The sequence below is a fragment of the Alosa sapidissima genome, chromosome 5, assembly GCF_018492685.1.
Source record: "Alosa sapidissima isolate fAloSap1 chromosome 5, fAloSap1.pri, whole genome shotgun sequence".
Classification (NCBI taxonomy): Eukaryota; Metazoa; Chordata; class Actinopteri; order Clupeiformes; family Clupeidae; genus Alosa; species Alosa sapidissima.
In genome coordinates this window covers 16,956,905-16,978,938 of record NC_055961.1, presented here as the reverse complement: position 1 = coordinate 16,978,938, position 22,034 = coordinate 16,956,905, and the positions used below count along the sequence as shown (strand labels likewise).

At 46.2% G+C, this 22,034-nt stretch overlaps 1 protein-coding gene across 1 annotated transcript in view; it reads left to right on the top strand.

Moving 5' to 3' along the window:
- LOC121709129 (mediator of RNA polymerase II transcription subunit 13-like) overlaps window positions 1–22,034 on the top strand; it is a 66,338-nt gene that overhangs the window by 5,077 nt on the left and 39,227 nt on the right. The window contains 2 exon segments of the mRNA XM_042092261.1: window positions 695–929; window positions 12,078–12,246. Of these exon segments, the coding sequence (XP_041948195.1) occupies window positions 695–929; window positions 12,078–12,246 (404 nt within the window).

Genomic DNA, 22,034 nt, shown 5'->3' with positions numbered 1-22,034 from the left:
GGTAATTACACTGAGAAAATGAGTAGGTCAACCTTTATTAAGCCTACAAGTGTGCTTGGTATAGCAAAGTTTGTTAGGTAAATAAATACATTCAAATAGCAAATAACAGCTACACATTTTTGCAGTAGGCTTAATAAAAAGATGACAAAAAGTAATTTCCTGTAAATCATTACAAGTGACAGCAGAACAGGTTAACCTGCATCTTTAACACACGTGGCTTTGTTTACATACTGGTCTTTAACTTTCTAATGCATTGGGTGCACACTGATGTAGGCTTTTGCACCTCTTCCCGGCAGCACAGTTCCTTTAGCATTCTTGTTTCTAGTGTTGCTATTTCATATCAGTGGTACCACGATCATGATAAAAGCGTATTGATGCAACTCTGAAGCAGAGTGTACTTAAACTGCTAGATAACCAGTCTTTTAATATTATTAAGCTATAATTTATTCATAGCCATAATTTATTCATCACAGTGGCAGGATTTCTCAAAATTACACTGTCTTAAAAATTGTCAAGGGTTTCTGGTGAGCAATACAGTATGGCCATTCTCTAATGTGTTTTGCAAGTGTAGCTCATATGGGGCAGCAGAAAGAGGATTAACGCTTGCATGTGCCTAGTCTTTCTTTAAGCAGGAGCTAACTTGCACTCCTCCCTCTCTCTCTCTTTCCCTCTCTCCCCCTCCCTCTCTCCCCAGGCCGACCTGACGGGGATAAAATGGAAGCGGTACGTCTGGCAGGGGCCCACCTCGGCGCCCATGCTGTTTCCGGTGACGGAGGAGGACCCCATCCTGGGCAGCTTCAGCCGGTGCCTCCGCTCGGACGTGCTGAGCGTGTGGAGGAGGAGCCAGAGGCAGGGCCGGCGCGAACTCTGGCTCTTCTGGTGGGGCGACGACCCCAACTTCTCTGAGCTCATCCACAATGAGCTGACCGGTAAGTTTGTGTGCGTGTGTATTAAGAGAGCACTTGCAGAGCTGCTCAGCATTCTTGTGCATCTTCATACTGTATCCATGTGTTTGCATACTGCACTGATGCTTTTCATAGGGGCGCATATGCAAAGACATTCATGCAATGTTTCACACACACACACACACACACAAAAACGCACGCAGGCAGGCAGGGAGGCAGGCAGGGAGCCAGGTTCTTAACTTTATTGTGTAATCCAGTGGTTCGCAAACAGTGGGTCATGGCCAGGGCTTTGGTTGCAGGATATTTATTGGGCTGTAGAATCATGTCAACAAAGATCTGTAATGCAAATGTGCCTGTTTGAACAAAGCAACAAATGAAGTCTGATGAATTAGCCAGATACTTTGAGAAAGACCATTGCAAGCTTAAGAGATCTTTTTTTTTCAGATAGCTTTTTTACTTGACATGTCTTTTTGAGTACTAAGCTGAAGTTTTGCTGATATCTTCAACTTTGACGTTTAGTCTATTACATTTGCGATGAATAGACAAGGGCTGTTATATATCCGTTAAGGATCACCACCACGGAAATTATTCTAGAGATGGCATTTAATTTGATTAATAGTTTTTCTGTTTATACGCCTATATATTTTCTGTGTTAAATATACAACAAGTTATTAATAATGATGATTTTGAGGAAGCTAATAGCTTGTTGATACTTCATTGATTGAGTATTCATTATCATTACCCTTGTATAATGGATCAAGATACTATACACATACAAACAGGCGCAAACAAACGCAACAAAGCCATCTGTTTCGAACAAGCAGTGACGATGAAGGTTATTTATGCCACCCTCTGCTTGTGTGGGAAAGCTGCGTCATATCATTCGACCGATTTTTCACCTCTAGCCACAGAGCAAACCCTCCGAATTTGTCTTTATTCTGGACATTCTGTCCATAAAGGGGATAAAAAGGACAAAAGGAATGAAAGTGAAGGAGAAATGAAGGTCTCATTCACCTTGTAACCAGGGCTGCTCCTCTTTGACTCCCAGGGATGGAGGGAAGCAGGAAGAGGAAGAAGAGAGCGCAGCTACAAAGAGCACATCATTGAAGTCCGCTCAGAACCATTTTACCCCCTTTCTTTTTTCCACTGTTCGTCCTTTCTCCATTATCATGGATGAAGCCGACAGAATCCCCTGTCTTTGTTCGTGCTCTGTGCCTGAGTGAGGAGGGTCGAGAAAACGGAACGGAACAGGAGAAATGTGAGAGTTGGGGGGTGATTGTGTCTGTCCATTGGGCATTCATCATTGTATCGCTGCAAGTCTTGAGTTGGAATGGAATTTTTGACGCTTGATAGCCACGAAAATCTTCCCCATTTATGTCAGCCACATAGGTGTAGTGAGTGTGTACGAACGAAATGCCTTTCTTTGTCCGTTTGAGAGTATTCAGACATTTTCCTCGCTCTTTCTAAAGCAAAGCAGGTAAATGTTAAGCGATTATTTACCTCAGAAGAGGTCGTTTTTAGCCTTGGCCCTGTTTGCATAGAGTGTATTTACACTAGTGAAGTAATAGTCTTATCAGTGTGTAATAGTCTTTTTTGCTTTTAATGTTACCAGTCTTTGTTATTTGCATGAGCGTTCCCCTTGGAATTAGCTGGACTTTGGAGTTCCATCAATAACAAAGGCTTACTCGAAAGTATATGTGGAATATGTCCTCCTCTGCTCTGTTATCAGAGCAGCAGCGATCGGCAGGATGGCGTGCTTGCCACAGGTTCACTCCTTGGTGTGCTGGACAGTGAGAGGTGGATCACGCAAAGGCAGAAGATTGTGCGCAAAGATAAAGAGGACAGGAGAGCTCTGACAGTCATGGGAAAGAGAAGAAGAAGAAGGAGGAGGAGGGAAAGGATGCCAAGAGGCCCTGTTTTACAGGAGAGCTTTGATGGGTCCAGGAGGAGCACTTGAGACTGTAAAAGAGCGAAGAAGGGGTGGGGGGGGGGGGTGCAGGGATGATCACTGAAAAGACACAGAAGCTGGCTCCCCTCACCATTTTATTAAATCTCAAGTCTTTCAAGTTCACAGGGCGTGCACAGGAACAGATGACGACTTCATTGATGGGGCGTATCGCAGTTTTTAAATACCAGTCAGACTGGACACACACACCTTTTCACTCACTGGCTGAAGGCAAGAAAGGGAGTCTCATTAGTCATAGCTTAAGTGTAGGAATCTGAAGATCCAGCGAATTCCGTTTTGTGCATATTTTGGGACGATGCTGTGGGTGGCCAATGAAATCATGTCATAATGAAATGTAGATTTTCCCTGAGTGTGCGTGCATGTACTTGTGTGTTTGTGTTTTGCTCGGCATCGCAAGCCCCCCCACCTCTCCTCATTTGCAGGCATCAGATTAGCAGCTTGTGAAAGTCTTTTAATTTTGAGCTCGAGACATTTCTGCCAACCAGTAATCCCCTGCCTACAGAGCATGTGTGGTGAATGATGGCCAAACACAAGATCTCTTTTAACGTCTTTCGCTTAATCACCAGCGAAATGGGGGTAGAAAAAAGGCGCCGAGGGGTGCGTTCATTTTTGGGAGGAATAATGTGGAGCCACTGGTGTCACTGGCTTTCTGTGTTGAGTATGTGCCCTATGCTAAGGAATGTATGAGGCAGGGAAAACTGTTCTTCTGGTAATGCTTTGAAATTATCATGAGGATGGGATTGCTCGACAAAATGGCTAGCCCCCTAGTTGGGCCATAGGCAAGTAATTGTCATGCAGATGACTGCTAGCCTCATCTTGTCGCGCAGTTCACATCTCCACTCCTCCAAGCGTTATTGTGAACTGGTGTCTAAAGGCATTCAAAGAGTGTGCGCACTCAAAAGAGAACCCCCCCACCCCACACACATGCATATACACACACGCACGCGCACACACACACACACACACACACACACACACACCACCATCTCCTCTAAGAACAACTTTTTTTGCAAAGAAATTGGGACAGGAAGCTCGTCTTTCAGGCTAATTGCTGTGGGGTTCATTTCTCCCTCCGTTTTTGGCCATTTGTGTACTCGGCTGCCTTGCACCCCCCCCCCCCCCCTCCTCTCCCTCATCCCAGTCCCCTCCTGCACCTCCTCTGCCAGTCTCCATGGGCTGTTGCTCTCCTTCTCTTCTTCACTGTGGGTGCTTCACAGATCTACCTGCTAAAACACTGATGAGCAGGAGGACAAATGGGCTGGGATGCCTTGTAATAAGTCACCTGTTTCAAACGCCATTCCTGTAATAAATGTGTAACAAAATCGCTGAAATTAACCACAGCTTCTGTAGAGGTGGTTATCCGGATGTTCGTTGCAGTGAAGTTATCACCATTGTGGCATTTCCTAACAAGACTACCTCATACTCCGTAATAGTTTATTACCTAATTTAAAAGTTAACAGTGGCCATCGATTTGACAGAGTGAGCTGTGAAAAGCAGAGAAGGGAGTTGAGTCAATTTAGAAAAATCCAGTGGTAGCAGCTTTTTGGGGTTGGTTAGCTATTTGAGTTTAGTCTGTTGGCAAGACATATTTTAGTAGACAGATCCATTTCAATCAAGTCATTCCACAGCCTATAATATCCAGGTGTGACTGCGTAAAAGTTTGGTCAGGTAATATTCAATAATGAAACGACTTGATCATAAGAAGGCATGTATGTACATTTTCTATGTCAAGTTTCCATTCCCTCAAACATGCATTTTGATGGATCATAGAAGGCAGAGACTGTTTTGTTTCAGCCTACCCCAAGCAGCCTTACTTAAACATCTGCTGGCTTCTTGGCTCTCTCGTTTCCTTTTCATGTTGAGTGGTTTTTATACAAGCTTCATGAGGATATTTAAATATTTAGCCTAATATTTAATTCATTTGCAATGGTTAGTTATTCAATTACATTATAGCTGCCCGTCAGCTAATATGCTGTCCATGGTCCATTCACCACTCCTTATGCCAATATATAATCTTCTAAGTTATGCATAAAAGCAAGGGCAGGAGAGGGATAATATTTCGTAACTAAGTCATTATCCATTGCAACACTTAATATATTATATAAACATATCCCATACATTATATATGTAAATGCCTACCTATAGTCTTTAAGGAGTTGAGGCCTTATTTGATATCATATTAAAAGTCAAAGTTCAAATCAAAGTTCACAAAATTGTACATGCGCGCGCGCACACACACACACACACACACACACACACACACACACATTGTAAAAACATGTACTCACGCATGCAGACACGGGCACACACACTCAGGTTTGTACACACACAAACACAATCTAGACATACCGATGTTACAATGTATAATATCACAATCACAAGTATACATGTTCAGTGCAAATGCGGACATACATTTTTGTTGTAGACATGTTTTAGTGAGTTGGTGCACACAAGTGTGTGGCCTTGCAGAGAATATGAGTTTGGATGTGTGTGGATTTAGAACACATTTGTGCAAAATCGTAACATTTTGTGGAATTTGTGTATAGAAAAGCAAAAGGAGTTGCAAGAGTAGTGGATGGTCAGAAGTTGAGAAGTGTGATTTTCTTTTCTTTGCATAGTGTGTGCAGCACTGTATGGAAGTCATATTATGCACCACTCTGCAGTACATCTAGTGCATGGTTGTCTTAATGGCCATTATTTTGTGAATCCATTGCCAGTTGTTGTCTTGTTTGACCTTGCACAGTTAAGGAAGAACAGGTTTGGAAGATGTCCCTTTCAAAAGGGCATGCCTTTGAAGCACTAAGGTGTCTAAATTACTCGAATGGTCATCTTATCTTACACCTTCGGAATGTGTTTACCTGGTTCTGCCTGAGGAAAGATGTAAAAAAACAGACAATTTGTCTTTTTCTCACAGTCTGTTTTCTCAGACAAATCCCCTGGTCTGTTTGTTCCCCTTACTCTCTCTCTCTCTCTCTCACTCTCTCACTCTCTCTCTCTCTCTCTCTCTTTCTTTCTTTCTTTCTTTCTTTCTTTTCTTTCTCTTTTCTCTCTTTTTCTCTTTCTCTCTCTCTCTCTCTCTCTCTCTCTCTCTCTCTCTCTCTCTCTCTCTCTCTCTCTCTCTCTCTCTCTCTCTCTCTCTCTCTCACACACAGAAAAAGATCAGGGGGCAGCCATGCATGCTCTGGTCTTCTGTCTGTATCTCTCCTTTTTTTCCTTCTTTTCTTTATTGTCTTTTTTCTTCTTCTTCTTCTTCTTCTTCTTCTTCTTCTTCTTCTTCTTCTTCACCACCCCTTCCTCCCCCTCAGGAAGTCTTCATTAATTAGTAATAGAGACTGTGCAGTGGCAGTGAGACTGTGCTCACGAACAGGGAAAAGGGGAACGAAGGTGGCACAGAGATGGAAAGAGAGAGATGACGAGAAAAGAGAACGGTGGAGAGGGACGAAAGCACAGGCAGCGAGGGAGAGAGAGAAAGGAAGGAAGGGACATCTAGAGAGATGACGAAAGGAAAGGAGGAGGGAAAAAAAGCAGAAGGGAGATGAGGTGGAAATTGAGAAGCAGAGACAGAAGAGAGAGCAGGAGAGAGGGCAGAAGCGGCCGCTCGCCTCGGCTGCTGCGCTGCGCTGCGCTGCGCAGTGGCCAGGTTGAATCCCCTGGAGCCCTGAGGATCAGTGGACATTAATCTTTCTGTTTAATGACCCACCGCCGTCTCTGCCTAGTCCGCCAGAGAGACCTGTGGCTGCAGGGAGTGCCTCCTGCCTCTGCAGAGTCTGCCTTTCAGCCAGCCACCATTACCAGCCTCTCCAGTGCCCATTGTCTCCAGGGTTTAGGTCTGGCTGCATTCCTGTGTGTGTATTGTTTGTTTGCATTTGTGTGTGCGTGTGACTGTTTGTGTGTGCGGGCACGTGCATGTTTTTGTTTGTGTAATGCACTCACCACATTGGCCAAATGTCAGTGGTTTCAAAGTCCTGCCTGCGGTCCGAGATCTACAAAATAGATTGACACACGACTGTCTGGAATGATGGAAATGTAAGCAATGCCCCACGTGTCCTCTGGTTGTGTGGAAATTGACTGACTGATTGACTGTGGTTAGAAACGGCACTAAAGCTGTTGAACATGCCGTTATGGAAAGGTGCGAGAACCTTGGGAGGGGGAGGGGGACACCAAGTAGGAGTGCCCATGTGCTGCTAGACCCACCCAGCCATGCCATGTCTGGCTGCCCTCAGCAGTCATGTCCGAGGTAGATGAACTGGAACATGTAGGTTCAGAGGCCCCTTCAATAACAAAAGCTAACTGATGCTTAAACACCTAAATTGACGCCTAGGCTTTTGCTGAAGCAATGTTTCAGACTGTTTTGTGATGCTGAAAGACTTTTTTTTTTTTTTTTTCGCCCTTTATTCTTTTGTTTGTAATTTTGTTTATTAAGCAAGTCCATGGTTGCGTGGGAACTCTCATGTCAAGTGTTCCGTGTATGCCCTCAAAAGAAGTCTGTGGCTATGGAACTCGTTTTTAAGGGTGTGAAAGTGCTCATTATTCACTTACCACAGTTCAGAGGCATTTTGTGTGTGTATGTGTGTTGATTTTGAACGGGGGGGAGAGGAAGAGGCTGTAACCCTTTGTATTGTTGTGGGTGTTGTCCAGAAGCTCATGGACTTCCTGTGATAACTGCAGTCTGTGTGAGCCTTAACCCCCACCCCCTACCACCGCAAACAAGACTGTGGTTTTACCTCCCCTAGTGCGTCAGTTATGCTTCATACGTATGTCACGGCGTTTGTGTGTTAAAAATGTTCAATGTTTTTTTTTGGCTGCATTCTTTTTCCAGCAGCCTGCCACTGCTTGAGCGTTGGTGTGGTGTGTAATCTACTGTGATGGCCAACTTCAGGTGCTCAGTTGCTGTGTGAGCGTGCGATGCATCTCCCTGTGCAGTGGGTTGCTCGACCGCACGGAGGGGAGGGGTTGAACTGTGATAGACACGTCGGTTAGGAAACACTGACGGAAAAAAGACGTTCCGTCCCACGCGGGCCCGGCTGTTGACGGAGGAGGTGTCTGGGCGCAGGGGGCATGAACGCGGAAACAACTAGGGTCTGCTTGCTCCGTGCCTTGGCTTTTAACTCCTTTTGTGTAGCAGAGCACCTTTTTAATGATCAATTATCACAGACTCCTTGCAAACATCAACAAGTCAAACCAGTTTTATTGCAACGTGCCTCTTGTGCCATGGCCATGTATATACACACACATACTGTACATCTGACTCTTGAACCTTAGCCAATCTCATTGATTCAATAACACAGGGCTTTGTTGAGTGCAATTACGGGGGGGCCTGAAGCCATAACACTCGGCCCAGCTCCCATACAGAAGTCCCTGCCTACAGTTGATCTGAGAGCCATAGAGTCTCAGTGACTAGAGCCTCCATAGAAAGCAACTGTATTCAACTACAATCATGACGTGGTCGTAGTCATCAACCTGCATGAATGAGTCGGTGTCTTAGGTGTTGTAAAATACACACTGTCCATGATAACAGCAAGAAGTGGCACACTGTGTGTGTGTGTGTGTGTGTGTGTGTGTGTGTGTGTGCGCGTGTGCTGATGAAATGAGTAGTGATGTATGCGGTATGCTGGGAGGCTTACGCCAAGTAGCACATATTTACTGTGTCTTTTTATAATATGGTTACGTAATCCTCCAGCCTATGCCGGCGCTAATAAGTATGCTTGCGCAGTGTACATTTTTAAGCTGCAGACAAGGGGCAGATGGGAGCCGGTGGTGGATGTGTGCGCTGCGGAGCTTTTGATTGAGGCAGGCGCAGGCTTTATGGATACTCTCCAGACCCGCTCTGCGTTCCAATTCTCTCCTATGCTTGTGGTGTGAAGGTTGTCAGCAGGTGTGAAAGCAGATTTTCTGTGTGTGTGTGTGTGTGTGTGTGTGAAGATATGTACTGATAGGTGGCTGCATGTGTGTTGAGAAATTGTGCAGATGGACCTGTGTGCGCAGTGCCTGTGTCTGGTGAGGGCTTTGAGTTGAAGAACAAGGTCAAACATTCCCAGGGCGCTCCATGCGAGGAAGAGGAGGAGGAGGATAGGGTGAAGAGGATCGTTCACCTCAAGGACGGCTGTTAAAATTTCAGACCCTTTAAGTTTCTCTGCAGCTTGTTTACAAGTGCACATGTGAGCTGGAGCTGGCCCTATACTTGTGCTTGTGAAAAATACATGAGAGACTTTCTTTCTGTTTTTAAGCTCCCCCTCACCCCCCCTTTGCACGCTTTCTCTCTCTCTCTCTCTCTCTCTCTCTCTCTCCTCTCTCTCTCTCTCTCTCTCTCTCTCTCTCTCTCCTCTCTCTCTCTCTCTCTCTCTCTCATCTCTCTCTCTCTCTCTCTCTCTCTCTCTCTCTCCATTTCGCTCCCTCGCTCTCCTGTTATGATGGCTCAAGACACATCGACTTCCTGTTGCGAGAAGGGGAGTAGTGGAGTCGTGGAAGGTCTTTTAATTGGCCCCGTCACAGACAGCCATCTTAATACACTGCAGATAATTATCTCTGCAAGTTATTATATTTGCATTTAAGGACAGCAGAGGGAGGCCGTTTCTTATTCAATAAGGTTTTATTTTTAAATAAAGGGGACTCGCTGTCTTGGCTCCTGCTTCCATTCTATCATTGCTTTGTGTGAATCCAGTGGGCTATACGAACATGGCTAAAAGTGATGCCATATAGTCCTTCTCTTTTTTTTTTGGGCACCCTATACCAGATCTGAAGTACTCACACAAATGACTGACCTTCATTGTAAGGAAGCTGTGTGGTTGTGCAGATCTGAAGTACTCACACAAATGACTGACCTTCATTGTAAGGAAGCTGTGTGGTCGTGTGCTGTTGGTGGTTTTTATTTGAAAACTCCTGACTTGGTTGTTTCATTATTTTTTTTCTTTATTTCCTCTGGGGTGTGTGTGTGTGTGTGTGTGTGTGTGTGTGTGTGTGTGTGTGTATATGCATACTTACTCTGTAACTGCTAAGGTGGAGCGTGTTGTCTGAAAGGCGCTTAAGAGCTCTCCGATCTAAGTGGTGGCCGTTAATGAGATCAGTGGTGCATGGAGGCCACAGTCGACCGCGATCCAGATACAGCCACCCCACCCCCACCACACACACACACATCACACCCCACTCCCCCAACTCCTCCCCTTTGGCACTGGTACCCCAGGTTGAGCGTGTCCTGCCTATTGGAGCCCCTACCTCATGGGCCCGTGCAGCCTCGCCTTGCTTAGCCACACTGCAGCTTTTTTCACTCTGTTGTTTTAAAGAAAAATGCTCTTGCGGAGATGTAGTTTAATTTATTCATGCATTCCTCCGTGTACTGAGGGAATAGAACAACAGTTGCCCTAATCCTTGTATATGAAGATGCAATAATGTAGGAAAAGATGTTTGTGTGTGTGTGTGTGTGTGTGTGTATATGGGGTGTTTTTGTATGCAAGAGTACCAGCTATATTCCCTTTCAAGGAATAGGAGGGAGAATAGTGGGGAAAAAAAGGTAGCGTTTCATCCTGCATTTCATCAGTTTGGATTTTCTGAGCCCCCTCTATTTTTGGTGCTTCCCCCCCCCCCCCCCCCCCATCCCCCCCGCCCCCAACTCCGCCATCTTCCACTCCGGGCTCATCCCTCTGTTTACCTTAATCTCTGTATCCTGCCTGGGGATTAGAGATTGATGATCAATAGAGCTGAGCTTTTTTGGCCGCTGTCAGTGAATGAGATGGAGTCGCACATTTTGCCCCCGATCTTCTAACTGCCCTGTCAGGACTGCCAGTCAGGCGCTTTGCTGCGCTGCGACGTGTGCGCCTGTCACAGAGGGTGCGCTGGAAAGGTCTTGATGCGCACCAGCGATGCTGCTGTTGCTGAGGGAACGTTCGACTGTGTGATGTGATGACGAAAGAGCTCGCTGGGAATTTTCTCAGGTTTCGTTGATTTTCTTTCACATGTAAGCGGCAGCATGATGGCTGTCGGATCACTGTGGGAATATCACTGATGCTGCCAGCATTGAATACACTGAGCTACAGTCAGCAGGTGTCTGTATGAAACACATGGCCAACACACACACACACACACACACACACACACTGCAATAGTGTGTCCCATTAATTGACTAGACAGTGGCGGCCCGCCATAATGTAATTTGCCCTGCTATCATGGACAGAAAATATTTAAGCAGACCGCATACTGATGTTCGATTAATTTGTTTTCATTGTTGTCAACTCCTTGCCATTTTGGGTTTTTGTGTACAAAACAATATGCAAATGAAGTGGTAATTAACAATTGGTAGTCCTTTACGGTGTAGTGTTTGCAAAAAAGATGCAGGGAGAGTATTGTCTGTAGAGTACTGGTCTATACAGAAGTGATCAAATAAACTAATTGACACAGGGAACCGCTTGTGCTTGATGTCATTTATGCACTTGTTTTTGTGGGGATGTCACCATTCATACATCAAGTGCAAAATATTTTACATATAACCTCTTAATTATTCTCTTATATGTCCATATTTATTTATTTTATGCTGGTCTCTAGACCTTATTCTTGCACTGCCGCACTGTCGGACTTCTTGCATCTTCACCATGACACTCACTGTCTTAGAGCACCTTACCATGTGCACAGAATTACAGGCCCAGTCCCTGCCCTGTCACTGCAAGCACCTCATGCTTGATCATCCTTAAGCACACTATTGGATTTTAGATTTTGTTTATATACCGTATTTTCCGGACTATAAGTCACACTTTTTTTCATAGTTTGGCTGGTCCTGCGACTCAGGTGCAACATATATATATTTATATATATGTTTTTTTCCTCTTCATGACACATTTTTTGACTGGTGCGACTTATACTCCGGTGCGACTTATAGTCCGGAAAATACGGTAGTATATTTAGTATTTTAGTTTTTCTTATCTTCTACTGTCTCTATTGTACAGTGGAGTTTTTATATGTATATTAATATTTACTTTTTCTGCTGTAAGTGCATGTTGTGTGTGATGTCTGTATGCTACTGAGACCTTGAATTTCCCCTTGGGGATCAAAGTATCTATCTATCTATCTATCTAATTGTATCTAATACATAATACATTGTGTCAGAAAATCCTGTGGGAAACATGGATTGCAATCGTTTAAAAAAAAAACAAAAAAAAAAAAAACCTTTGTTATTGACGGTCCCCCCCTGTCCCCCTGTCCCTCTCTGTGTGTCTCAGCTGAGGATGACGGCGTTTGGGAGAGTGGCCTGTCGTACGAGTGCCGCACGCTCCTGTTCAAAGCCATCCACAACCTGCTGGAGCGCTGCCTGATGAACCGCAGCTTTGTGCGCCTCGGCAAGTGGTTCGTCAAGCCCTACGAGAAGGACGAGAAGCCCATCAACAAGAGGTGAGTCTGCATCAATGTCCACTTTTCTCTCCTCTCCTCTCCCTCCCTCTCTCTCTCCATTTCTCTCTCTCTCTCTCTCCCTCCCCCTACTCGATTGCTGCTCACTTCCACCACAGATATGATTGGCTGTCTCAGACAGAGCGCTGTACTGTTGCAGGAGGCCTGAGAGAGACATGCTATAGGGACATGTCCTTTTGTTGCCCATTCCCTCTAGGTCCAGTAATTACTTTGATGATTGAACCAATTAAACACACACTCTTCCTGGTCCAGAGATGTCGAAAGAAAGTCTCATGTTCGCATCTCTAGTCAGGCTCCATGCCCCCCCCCCCTCCCCACACACACACACACACATACCAGACCCTCTCTAGAGCGATCCCTCCATGTGACGCACAGCAAATAGCATTTCCCCCATCCTCTTCTTAAGAATGCAGTTACCTGGCTCTCAGATGGCTTGTAATGCCAGAGTAATGTGGAGAGGCCGTGTCTAATATCCATGCTGGCGTACATCCTCCCCGCGTCTGAAAGAGCCCAACATCAGGAGGGCTTGTGGGATGGGGGGGGGGTGGAGGAAAGAGCCCATAGCCATAAAGGAGGGTAGTGACGCAGGCGGTGATGACTGATGTCTGTCTCTGTTGTTGGCGCTCTCATTCAGCCTGTGGTACAGCAGGTACTGCAACAGCATGACCCGTGCTGGGCAAATGGGCTTGTTCAAGTAAACGGTTGTAGCTGGGGAAAATAAAACCCCAAACTGACATGGGAGTGTGCCAAGATGTGGAAGTTGTGTTCCTTTTTCTCACATTTCTTTGTTTTCTTCCTAGCATTGGGGTGGATTGGTCTCTGTTCTCAAAACACTGCTCTAGTAACACAAAAGATAACAGACGTCTGGAATATTTTTGTCAGATTTTATGTTTTGAGTTTTTTGATCACTTCAATGAATTTATGCAGCTCAACTGTGAATGTAAATAAACTTGAATAAACTCCAAGTTTATTTAGCTCATTCTGTTAGTTTAAATGTGTGGCTGTGGTTATTGTGTGTCGGTGTGTGAAATCTGAGAGGCTGGTTTCTAATATCTTAGCTCATATACAGACATTTTAGATAGATATGTTTCAAAAGTTAGTGATAAAGGTGTAGGATGCAAAGCTTAAAAAAAAGAGAAAATATTTTATTGAATTTAAAGACAAAAAAACGCAACACAATATATAGCTGCTCAAGCCCTTCCCCACCAATATTACACTGCCATACAGCACAGAGAAGTAATACATAATAAAAAAAACTATAATGATTTAAAATATAAGTTAGATAAATAATACGCAATTCTACTCCAATACACTCGTCAAGGTCCTCTACCTTGTTCGTTTTGTGAGCACCCTCAAGGGTAACACTTTATTTTACACGGTCCTTGTTCCAGTGTATCTGCATAATGAAGTACAGTGTAACAACCTGTGTAACAAATATGTAATATCACATACTTATGTTGTCCTACAGATCATTGTGGCCAAAGTGGCCTTTAGGTTAGGATTAGGGCACTTCTCATTACACGTGTACTAATGACCTGTAGGTACACAAAAATACATTATGTATGGACAATATAAGTATGTGATATAATACATATTGTTACACAGGTTATTACACTTCATTATGTAGCCACACTGGAACAAGGACCCTGTAAAATAAAGTGTTACCAAAAAAAGTCCAGGCTCTGTAAATGGGGATGGAGCAAGGTGGCTTGGACCGTGCCATACCCTATCTATCCAATGTAGTGTTTTGCTTTCTTGGCGCTGAAGGGAGGGCTATGACATGATCAACAACCCTCTGGCACAGTGACGGACTGCTCCTTCAAGTGGAGGAAACTGCAAGTGCAGGTCAGAACATGCTCGTGAGAAGCATTCATGCTGTACGGCGATAAGATTGGGAACACTCTACGCAGGACACACACACACATTCAGACTTGAGTATTATAGATGCACATAGTCTTGTGTGTGTTTTGGCACTTGCTGCACCTGCACTTGCCAGAGGGTAATGCTGCCCAGTTTCGGGCCTGTAGCTCCTGTTAACAGCGTAATTTCCAGAGCCTCTTCCGATTCTTTGACCAAGGCCACAGGAACAATGGAGTTTCCTCTGGAATTTGCGGCCACATTCATGTAACTCTCACTACTTCAGTTATAAATAACCTCCACGAGAAGTCCTTTTTTCATTCTCTCATCCGCTCTCTCGCTCGGTCTTGCTCTCCCCGTCTCCCTCTCTCTTTCATATCTCTGCATTTATTCATGTGGCTGTGGTCTCTTCAAGCCCAGCATGTTTTTCCCTTTTTTTACGACGGTCGTAGTGAGCTCTCTGGCTCAACGATAGTGTTCAGAAAAAGCTGAAAGGCTTTTAACCATGCAGAGTCCGCTTTGCCTTTGATCCGACTTTCGTGTCTCTCTCCGCGCGATTATCGTCTCGTCTTCCTGTTCCTGTGTGCCGTCACTGTCACTGAGAGAAGTCAGCGAGGGACAGGGGGGGAATGTGAAAGGGGAGATTGTTTGGATCTCCAGCTCTCAGAGCCGGCTCGTACGCCGCTCCCGTTAGCCTAAGTCCTCCTTTTGTTTTGGGGGTGTGTGTGTCCCACCGGTGGTGCAGTTGATGGCTCTGAGCTGTGTGTGTGTGTGTTTTTCCACCACAGTGTCTTTTTAGTTTCATCCCAGTGGAGCCTCTGTAGAACACTAGACTTTGCTTGTGTGTGTCTCCAGAGACCTCCCAACACAAGGGCGGCGATATCACATCATTATCCTCTCTTTGCATCATTAACCCCCCCACCAACTAACTCCATTGCTCTCCCTGTCACTCTCATTAACTTGAGCGTCTTGTCATGGTTGGGCGACTGTGGTGCTTACGAGGGCAGACGCCGTCAAAGAGAGAACATGCTTGGAGCGCTCGGCGGGATTACGTCTATAAACCTGTTAGAACAGAGGCTGTGTTTTTCCAGGATGTGCTTAACGTGACACTGACCCGCTAATATCCACTGCATCGGAAGTGGTGTGTGTGTCGGTGTGTGTGTCGGGGGGGCGGGTGGTTGGGTGGTTAACCTGCGTTCCCACAGGAACCACAAAGGAGACTTTACAAATCCTCCTTCTCTGCTGGCAAACACGTTTTTGGCTTCCATTTTGTTTAATAATTGATTTTTTTTTTTTTTTTTTGAATGGTTAATTCATAACCTATCATTTTTTCAAAAATCATTTCTCTTCTGCTGTCCTGACTTGTAAAACGGGTTGAACCTCCGTCATTTCTCACTCTCCACCTCTGTATCCTGAGGGTGTGGTAGTATTGACACAGGGCCTGAAATTGTAAGTGTTGCGGCCTCACCTGCCCTATGTTAATGCCATAGAGAGGGATGGCTCTCACTATGGCCCCCGGGTCACCCCAGTGGACTCTTGTTGGCCACACTCTGTTTACACGATGCCTGGCTGGCGGTCTCTAGCTCCATGTAAACACGATTGACAGGCACGGGGGGGAAAGAGTGTTGGTACCTGTTACAACTTCTTGACATATCTGAACCTAATAGCTGTATGTTTTTAATCTTCCTGACAATTGTTTGACTGGGTGATGTAAACTTGATAAGTACTGTACACACATACTACACACAGTACTTTGCACCCCCTCTCTCCTTTGCTCTTTCCTCCTCCTCTTCCTGCTTCCTTTCATGAGCAAGTAGGGAGGTGCTCCTCGCAGTCCTCTAGTAAGAGCCACAGACACAGACACACACACACACACACACACACACACACACATCACTCTGTGGCACATTGTGGACTGCTTGCTCCCCCTCATCACCCCATCCTCTGCCCATCACTGCAGGTCACCTCCTGACCGACAGAGGACTTTAAACACTCTTCTCCTCTTTTCAGTTGGCCTCTGTGTCTTAGGTAGATCATAAATTCTCTGAGCTGCAGACTTGCATTCCTCTCTCAGTGCATTGAGTAGAGTGAGGCAGGCACATAAACAGCCCTATTGCAGCAGTCTCACACAGGGTAGATATGTGATGACATCCTCACCGAGCTACTTCCTCTTCTGTACTGATCCTAAATGGTGGCCTGACCTTTGCATTGATGTGGTCTGTAGATGTGTTTCTGCTATAGGATGTGGTATGCTTTGTTTACGTTGAGGTTGTGTTTGCGCAGGGTGGTTTAGACAGAGGTGTAGGTGCAGGCTGCTGGCACTAGTGTCTGACTGACAGCATAGGCCTGTGTGTGTGTGTTTGTTGTTTTCTGTTTTTGGTTGCTGATGGCGGTTGGGGTTGTGTGTGTGTGTGTGTGTGTGTATGATGATGATGATGATGATGGGGTGTGTGTGTGGGGTCAGGGTTAAGAGATGAGCAGTGTCCCGTGTTAAGTGGGACAGCACAGACACGAGCAGGAGACTGTGTGGTGCGAGCTGGCAGACTTGCTAAAGCACTAAATTTATCCCTAGTCCACACACACACACACAAACACACACTCTCTCATATACCCTGCCTCTCCCAGGCAAAGGCAGGCACTGTATGCCCTGTAGACAGCTAGGCTGATACACATTCATTTCAGACATTAATGCACTCACACTTAACCGTCTGGAGACCAACACAGACACAAACTGAGACACACACACTTACACACCCCCGTACCCATAGACACACATTCATACAAACACACAGACACACACACAGGCAGTCTCTCTAGCAACGGGAATTGCTTGGAGACGGGCGTGCCATGTGAGCAGCTCTGTCTGTGTATCGTGTTTCTGAAGGGCTCCAGGAGGGAAGATAAATTGGCCTTTAATATGGCTCCTCAGCGCAGGAGAGGGGCAGATTAGAGCTCCACTCCACCGCCCCCAGAAAAAATGCACCCCTCCCACCCCAAAGATGCCCAGTACACATGCTCACTCTCTTGGACCCCTGCACTTCCTGGGAGGGGTTAGCCCCAGCACATAGTGTCTAACGGAGACAGGAGGGAAACAACCTTGTCCAGTGTTTTTTCTTTTTTTTTGAGCTGAGCAGAGCACAACGATACCTCACACATGCCTGTGGAAGAGACACAGACCAAACCCAACACGCCCGATGGGAATTCTTTATCCAGAAAGTTTCAGCCATTTTTTTAAATCCCCCTTCCCACACACACACACACACACACACACACACACACACACACACACACACACTTCCCACCCCATCCTTATAAGGCATCCAAGGAATTGCACAACTTGTTCACTCGTCTGCCTTCCAACCGCCTACATGCACCACGACTCCAGTCACAGACCTGTCCGTCTCTAGTTACTGCTGACCTCCATCACCCCACCCCCACCACCCCCAGGGCCCTTTAAGCCCCTCCCCTTGCACCCACTGAGTCCCCACATCCACTGAACGAGCCAGTCGGTAGCAGATAGCTCTTTAGAGTGACAGGGTGGCCCCTTCTAAGGCCCTTCTATTGGTTTGTTTTTCTTGTCAAGTGCTGCTGGCTGCTAATGTCTATGTTATGCCTTTGAGGATCCGTGTCTTTGTGGAAGAGATTAAGAGATTGATGTTAACGCAGTGCTTTTGGTGATGATGAAGTGTGTTTTGGCAGACACCGGGTGCTTGGTTGACATCATGTCACCTCTGTCATTCAGAGTTTGACAGCTAGAATAGAGTAGAATAAAATGTCTTAGTCGCTGCACAGTTGCGTAATTGAATTTAGAACATCTCACTCAGTGGTACATACAGTGAAGACGGATCAAATAGAATTTTCCAACTGATTCGACACATACTGTACATATACACTGCATTTATAAGAGCACACATAATATGACAAAATATAAAAGAACATATGAGTTAAGCAAGCCTAGTTATGAAGCTGTTTTTTTTTTTTTTTTTCATTTTATAATGAATGTTCAAGCAGGTATTATTTGAATGGAGTATTGCTCTGTGCTTCCGGGTGCACCCTAGTCCTGCAGGTGTGAGGGCTCGCTCTTGCCCTACTGTATATTGGATGACCTGGTCATCATTGTCTGGACTTGTACTCCTACTATTCAGACATATATGGGCTTGACGCACGCGCACACACACACACACACACACACACACACACACACACACACACACACACACACACACACACACACACACACACAGTGGGTGGCACATGTTTTGTTCCTGTAAATCACCGGAATGTTCTTTATTGTGATTCTTACCTTGCGTGTCCCGCTGGATTGTAATCAAATGCAGATGACCAATTTCTGGCCCACTTACTGCACTGAACGAGCATTTTCAGGAGCACAAAGAAATCAAAATGAATGATGTGACTGATGAGCACTTCAGCAGCCCAGCGGCAGTCAAACCCACCCGAGTTAAAAACCCATCCTTGAATAAACTAGAAAACAGTGTGGAAATAACACTGGGCAATCTGGAGAAAAAGACGACGTATTTCTAAGAACCTTGTGACCACAGCCCTCATCTCTGTTCTGACATCAAAGGAGTTTCATTCAGCCCTAGATAAATAAACTGTTTTTGTGTGTGTGTGTGTGTGTGTGTGTAGACGGTTTACACTTGCTTGTGCTCCCAGTGAAAACACAAGCGACCACTGATCGGTGGAGGGGAACCAGGGACTTTGACAGAATTAGGGTGATGATGTGGCCTCTGATTTGGCCTCCTCCAGATGAATTTGTCTCTCCACATCACAGCCCCTTTCTCTCGGTGGCTCTGTGGACTACACTTCCCACAGTCCCTCGGGGGAGAGCCCTTGGAAGTCTTTACTCGCTGCCTGTGAGCGAGCGGGTCTTTTGACGGCGCCTTTTCCTCACAGTTCCTTGGCGTCGAAACCTGTCTGTGGTGGATCAAGCTCTGGCGGTTGTAGCCGGATCAGTCTGTGACCGTCTTGACGTCGGATAAAACCGCTGTCGCTGTGAGTGTTGTTACAAGCCTCTGTCTTAATAGCAGGACTGAACACTCATATGTTGACTGCACAATGGTGTGTTGGCGTATTGCGTGTGAGTTTTAATGTCATCTTGAGGCTTTGATGTACAATGTGAGGAGATCATATGGGGATGGAGAAAGTGTTTTTGTTTTTTTCTTTTTCTGATTTGTGAAAAGTAGGTTATTTCTGTGTACTTGTCTCAGGATGTGTGTGTTTTGACATTCAGTTCTCTGATGAGTGTCCATTGCGGGTGTGTGTGGGTGCATGTGTTTCAGATGTTGGCTGAATGGACTATTCTCGGTGTGTGTGTGTGTGTGTGAGAGAGTGACTATGTTCTAGAGGCTCCTCTGACCGGAGGTGTAGGCAGGTGGGGCAGTGGGCAGCAGGCCTGTCATGCAGGGAGGGGAAATGACATCAGTCACTAAACATCCCTGCCGCTTGTGTCCGCATGATAAGCGTGGGATATCCTCTCTCTCGCTCTCTCTCTCGCTCTCTCTCTCGCTCTCTCTCTCGCTCTCTCTCTCGCTCTCTCGCTCGCTCGCTCGCAGTGGAGGAAGAGGAGAGAAGGGAAGTTGGCAGGGAGTTCTAGCAGCTCTTTTTGGCAGAGCGGTAGCACTGACCTTTAGCAGCAGGCACTACGCTATAGATGGGGATTCCTCTCTGGGACCGACCAGATGACTTGTGGTCTCTCTGTGTGTGTCTTAGAGAGAGACACTTTAACTTGATATTTGATTGTGAAACTGAATGTCATTGTGTGTTTTTGGTTAGGCTATGTCTTTTGATGTTTTGTATGATGTGTGTGTGAGAAGCTTAAGCTGGGTGTTGGAAAACGAAACTGAATGTGCGTGAGCGTGTTTGTGTCTGTCACTCGGGGCCCAATACGGCTAGTCAGGAAGTCTGTGGTGACTGACCACACCGGAAGCTCTGCTGCACAGACTTACTGCCACTCAGCAAACGAGGAATCCATTGTGCATTCTTTGTCTTTGTCTCACCCTCCTCTCTTTCTCTTCCTTCTCTTTTCTCATCCTTCTCTCGGTCTCTTCCCTTCTCTTCCTATATTAGTCTGCATTTGATGATGCATTTCTGCGAGCATCTCTGTGTGTGTGTCTGTCATGATGGGTTGTCATGCTGATTGGCTATCTCTGCTCTGCTCTGCCCGGTCCTGACCTCATTCACTACTTGTTTGCAGAGGCATCACTGACTGCCCACATCCATCTGCTATGTAGATCTCTGCTGAGCTGTCTGTGTGTGTGTGGTTTTATTATGCGTGTGAGAAAGTGAAAGAAATGAGTCTCTCCAGCTTGTCTGTTGTTAATGTAATCTGAATTTGGAGGCGGATGTGGAGATTAGTCAAATGATTTGCTGGGTGGTGGTGGGGGGTTGTTTTTGAGCTGTGTGTGTGTACATTGTTATGGTTGATCTGGAGAGCAGGATTGGTCTTCTAGCACCTATGTGTGCTAACTGTATGTGCACGTGTATGCTCTGTGTGTTTTGTAGGCGTGCACGTGTGTGTGTGTGTGTGTGTGTCTGTCTGTGCGTGTGTGTGTGTGTGTGTGTGTGTCTGTCTGTGCGTGTGTGTGTTTGTGTGTGCATGCCTGCTGTGCTGCTGTGTCTCTGTACTGTGTGTCTCTACGTGCGCGTGTGTTTGCGGGCCCAGTAAGAGGAGCAGCATGCCTGCTGGCGCGCCTTGTGACTGAAAGTGATTGTGCTGCAGTTTTCAGCAGGGCTGGCCTCACTGGAAAGCCTGTGTGTGTGTGTTTTTCACAGATGCAGCAGCGCGTCCCGTCACCATTTCGTGTTTGCAGCGTGACTGCATCCAGGGATCGCAGGTCAACTGTACAGCGAACAGATTAAAACAGTAGATGTACATTTAAAACTGTGTGGGCTAGTCTAGAAAACTCATGTGATGGTTCTGTTCTCCGTATCTGTTCTGTTCTTTTCTCTCTCTCTCTCACACTCTCTCTCACTCACTCACTCACTCACACACACACACACACACACACTCACTCACTCACACACACACACACACACACTCTCTCTCTCATGCACGCTCGCTCGCTCTGTTCTAATCAGTGGCCTGCAGAAAATAAAACAACACAGCCATGTTTTTAGAGCTAGTTAGCTGTGCAGAAACACTGAGCGATTTTATATGACGTCATTCTAGCCCTCCCTCACACATGCACACTCCTTGGAATAAATGGCGTGCTATTGAACTGTGGTCCTGGGACTGTACTCTAGCATCCACTCTCAGAACCACTCTCGGAGTCAACTCACTTCAGACCTCCCCCTAGACGCCTTCACTGTGCGGCAGACCCTCGGTGTCTCACTTAAGCGGTTCCTCCCAGGAAACGCGACCTGAGGTTCCGTGTTTTAATTGGTTCCTGATGAGGCCGAAACAACTTCTTACGGCCCCGGGGCCGTGAGGGGAGTGCTGTTTGTGCGAGCGGCACCGGTCAGATCTTTCCTCTGGGCCCCGTTAGACATCCCCACCCCCTCCTCAGCCCTCCTCGACAGTCCTCCCTTTTCTTCTCTCCCCCTGCTCGTCAGCTCTGCCAAACTCAAAGGCGGCGCTCTTTTGTAGTTTATTGTTGCATCGGACTGTGTGTTTCCCTCCCTCCCTTCCTCCCGGCTGCTGGCCCGCCCGCTCGCTCGCTCGTTCGCTCGCTAGCCTGTCCGGCCCGTGCGCTCCGATGCATTCAGATGAGGGCTGGGAGCGGGAGAGGATGCTCTGCGCTTTGCCAAGGGTCTGGGAGCAAGCACTTCGCTTTGATCCACTCTAGAGTTCACAAAGCCCAATTTTCTGTGTGTGAGGGAGAGAATGATTTCAGGAGAAAAGGAGTAAAGTGGACACAGTAGCCTTTCCTGTGTCTAGTCTTGTCTGTCCTCCT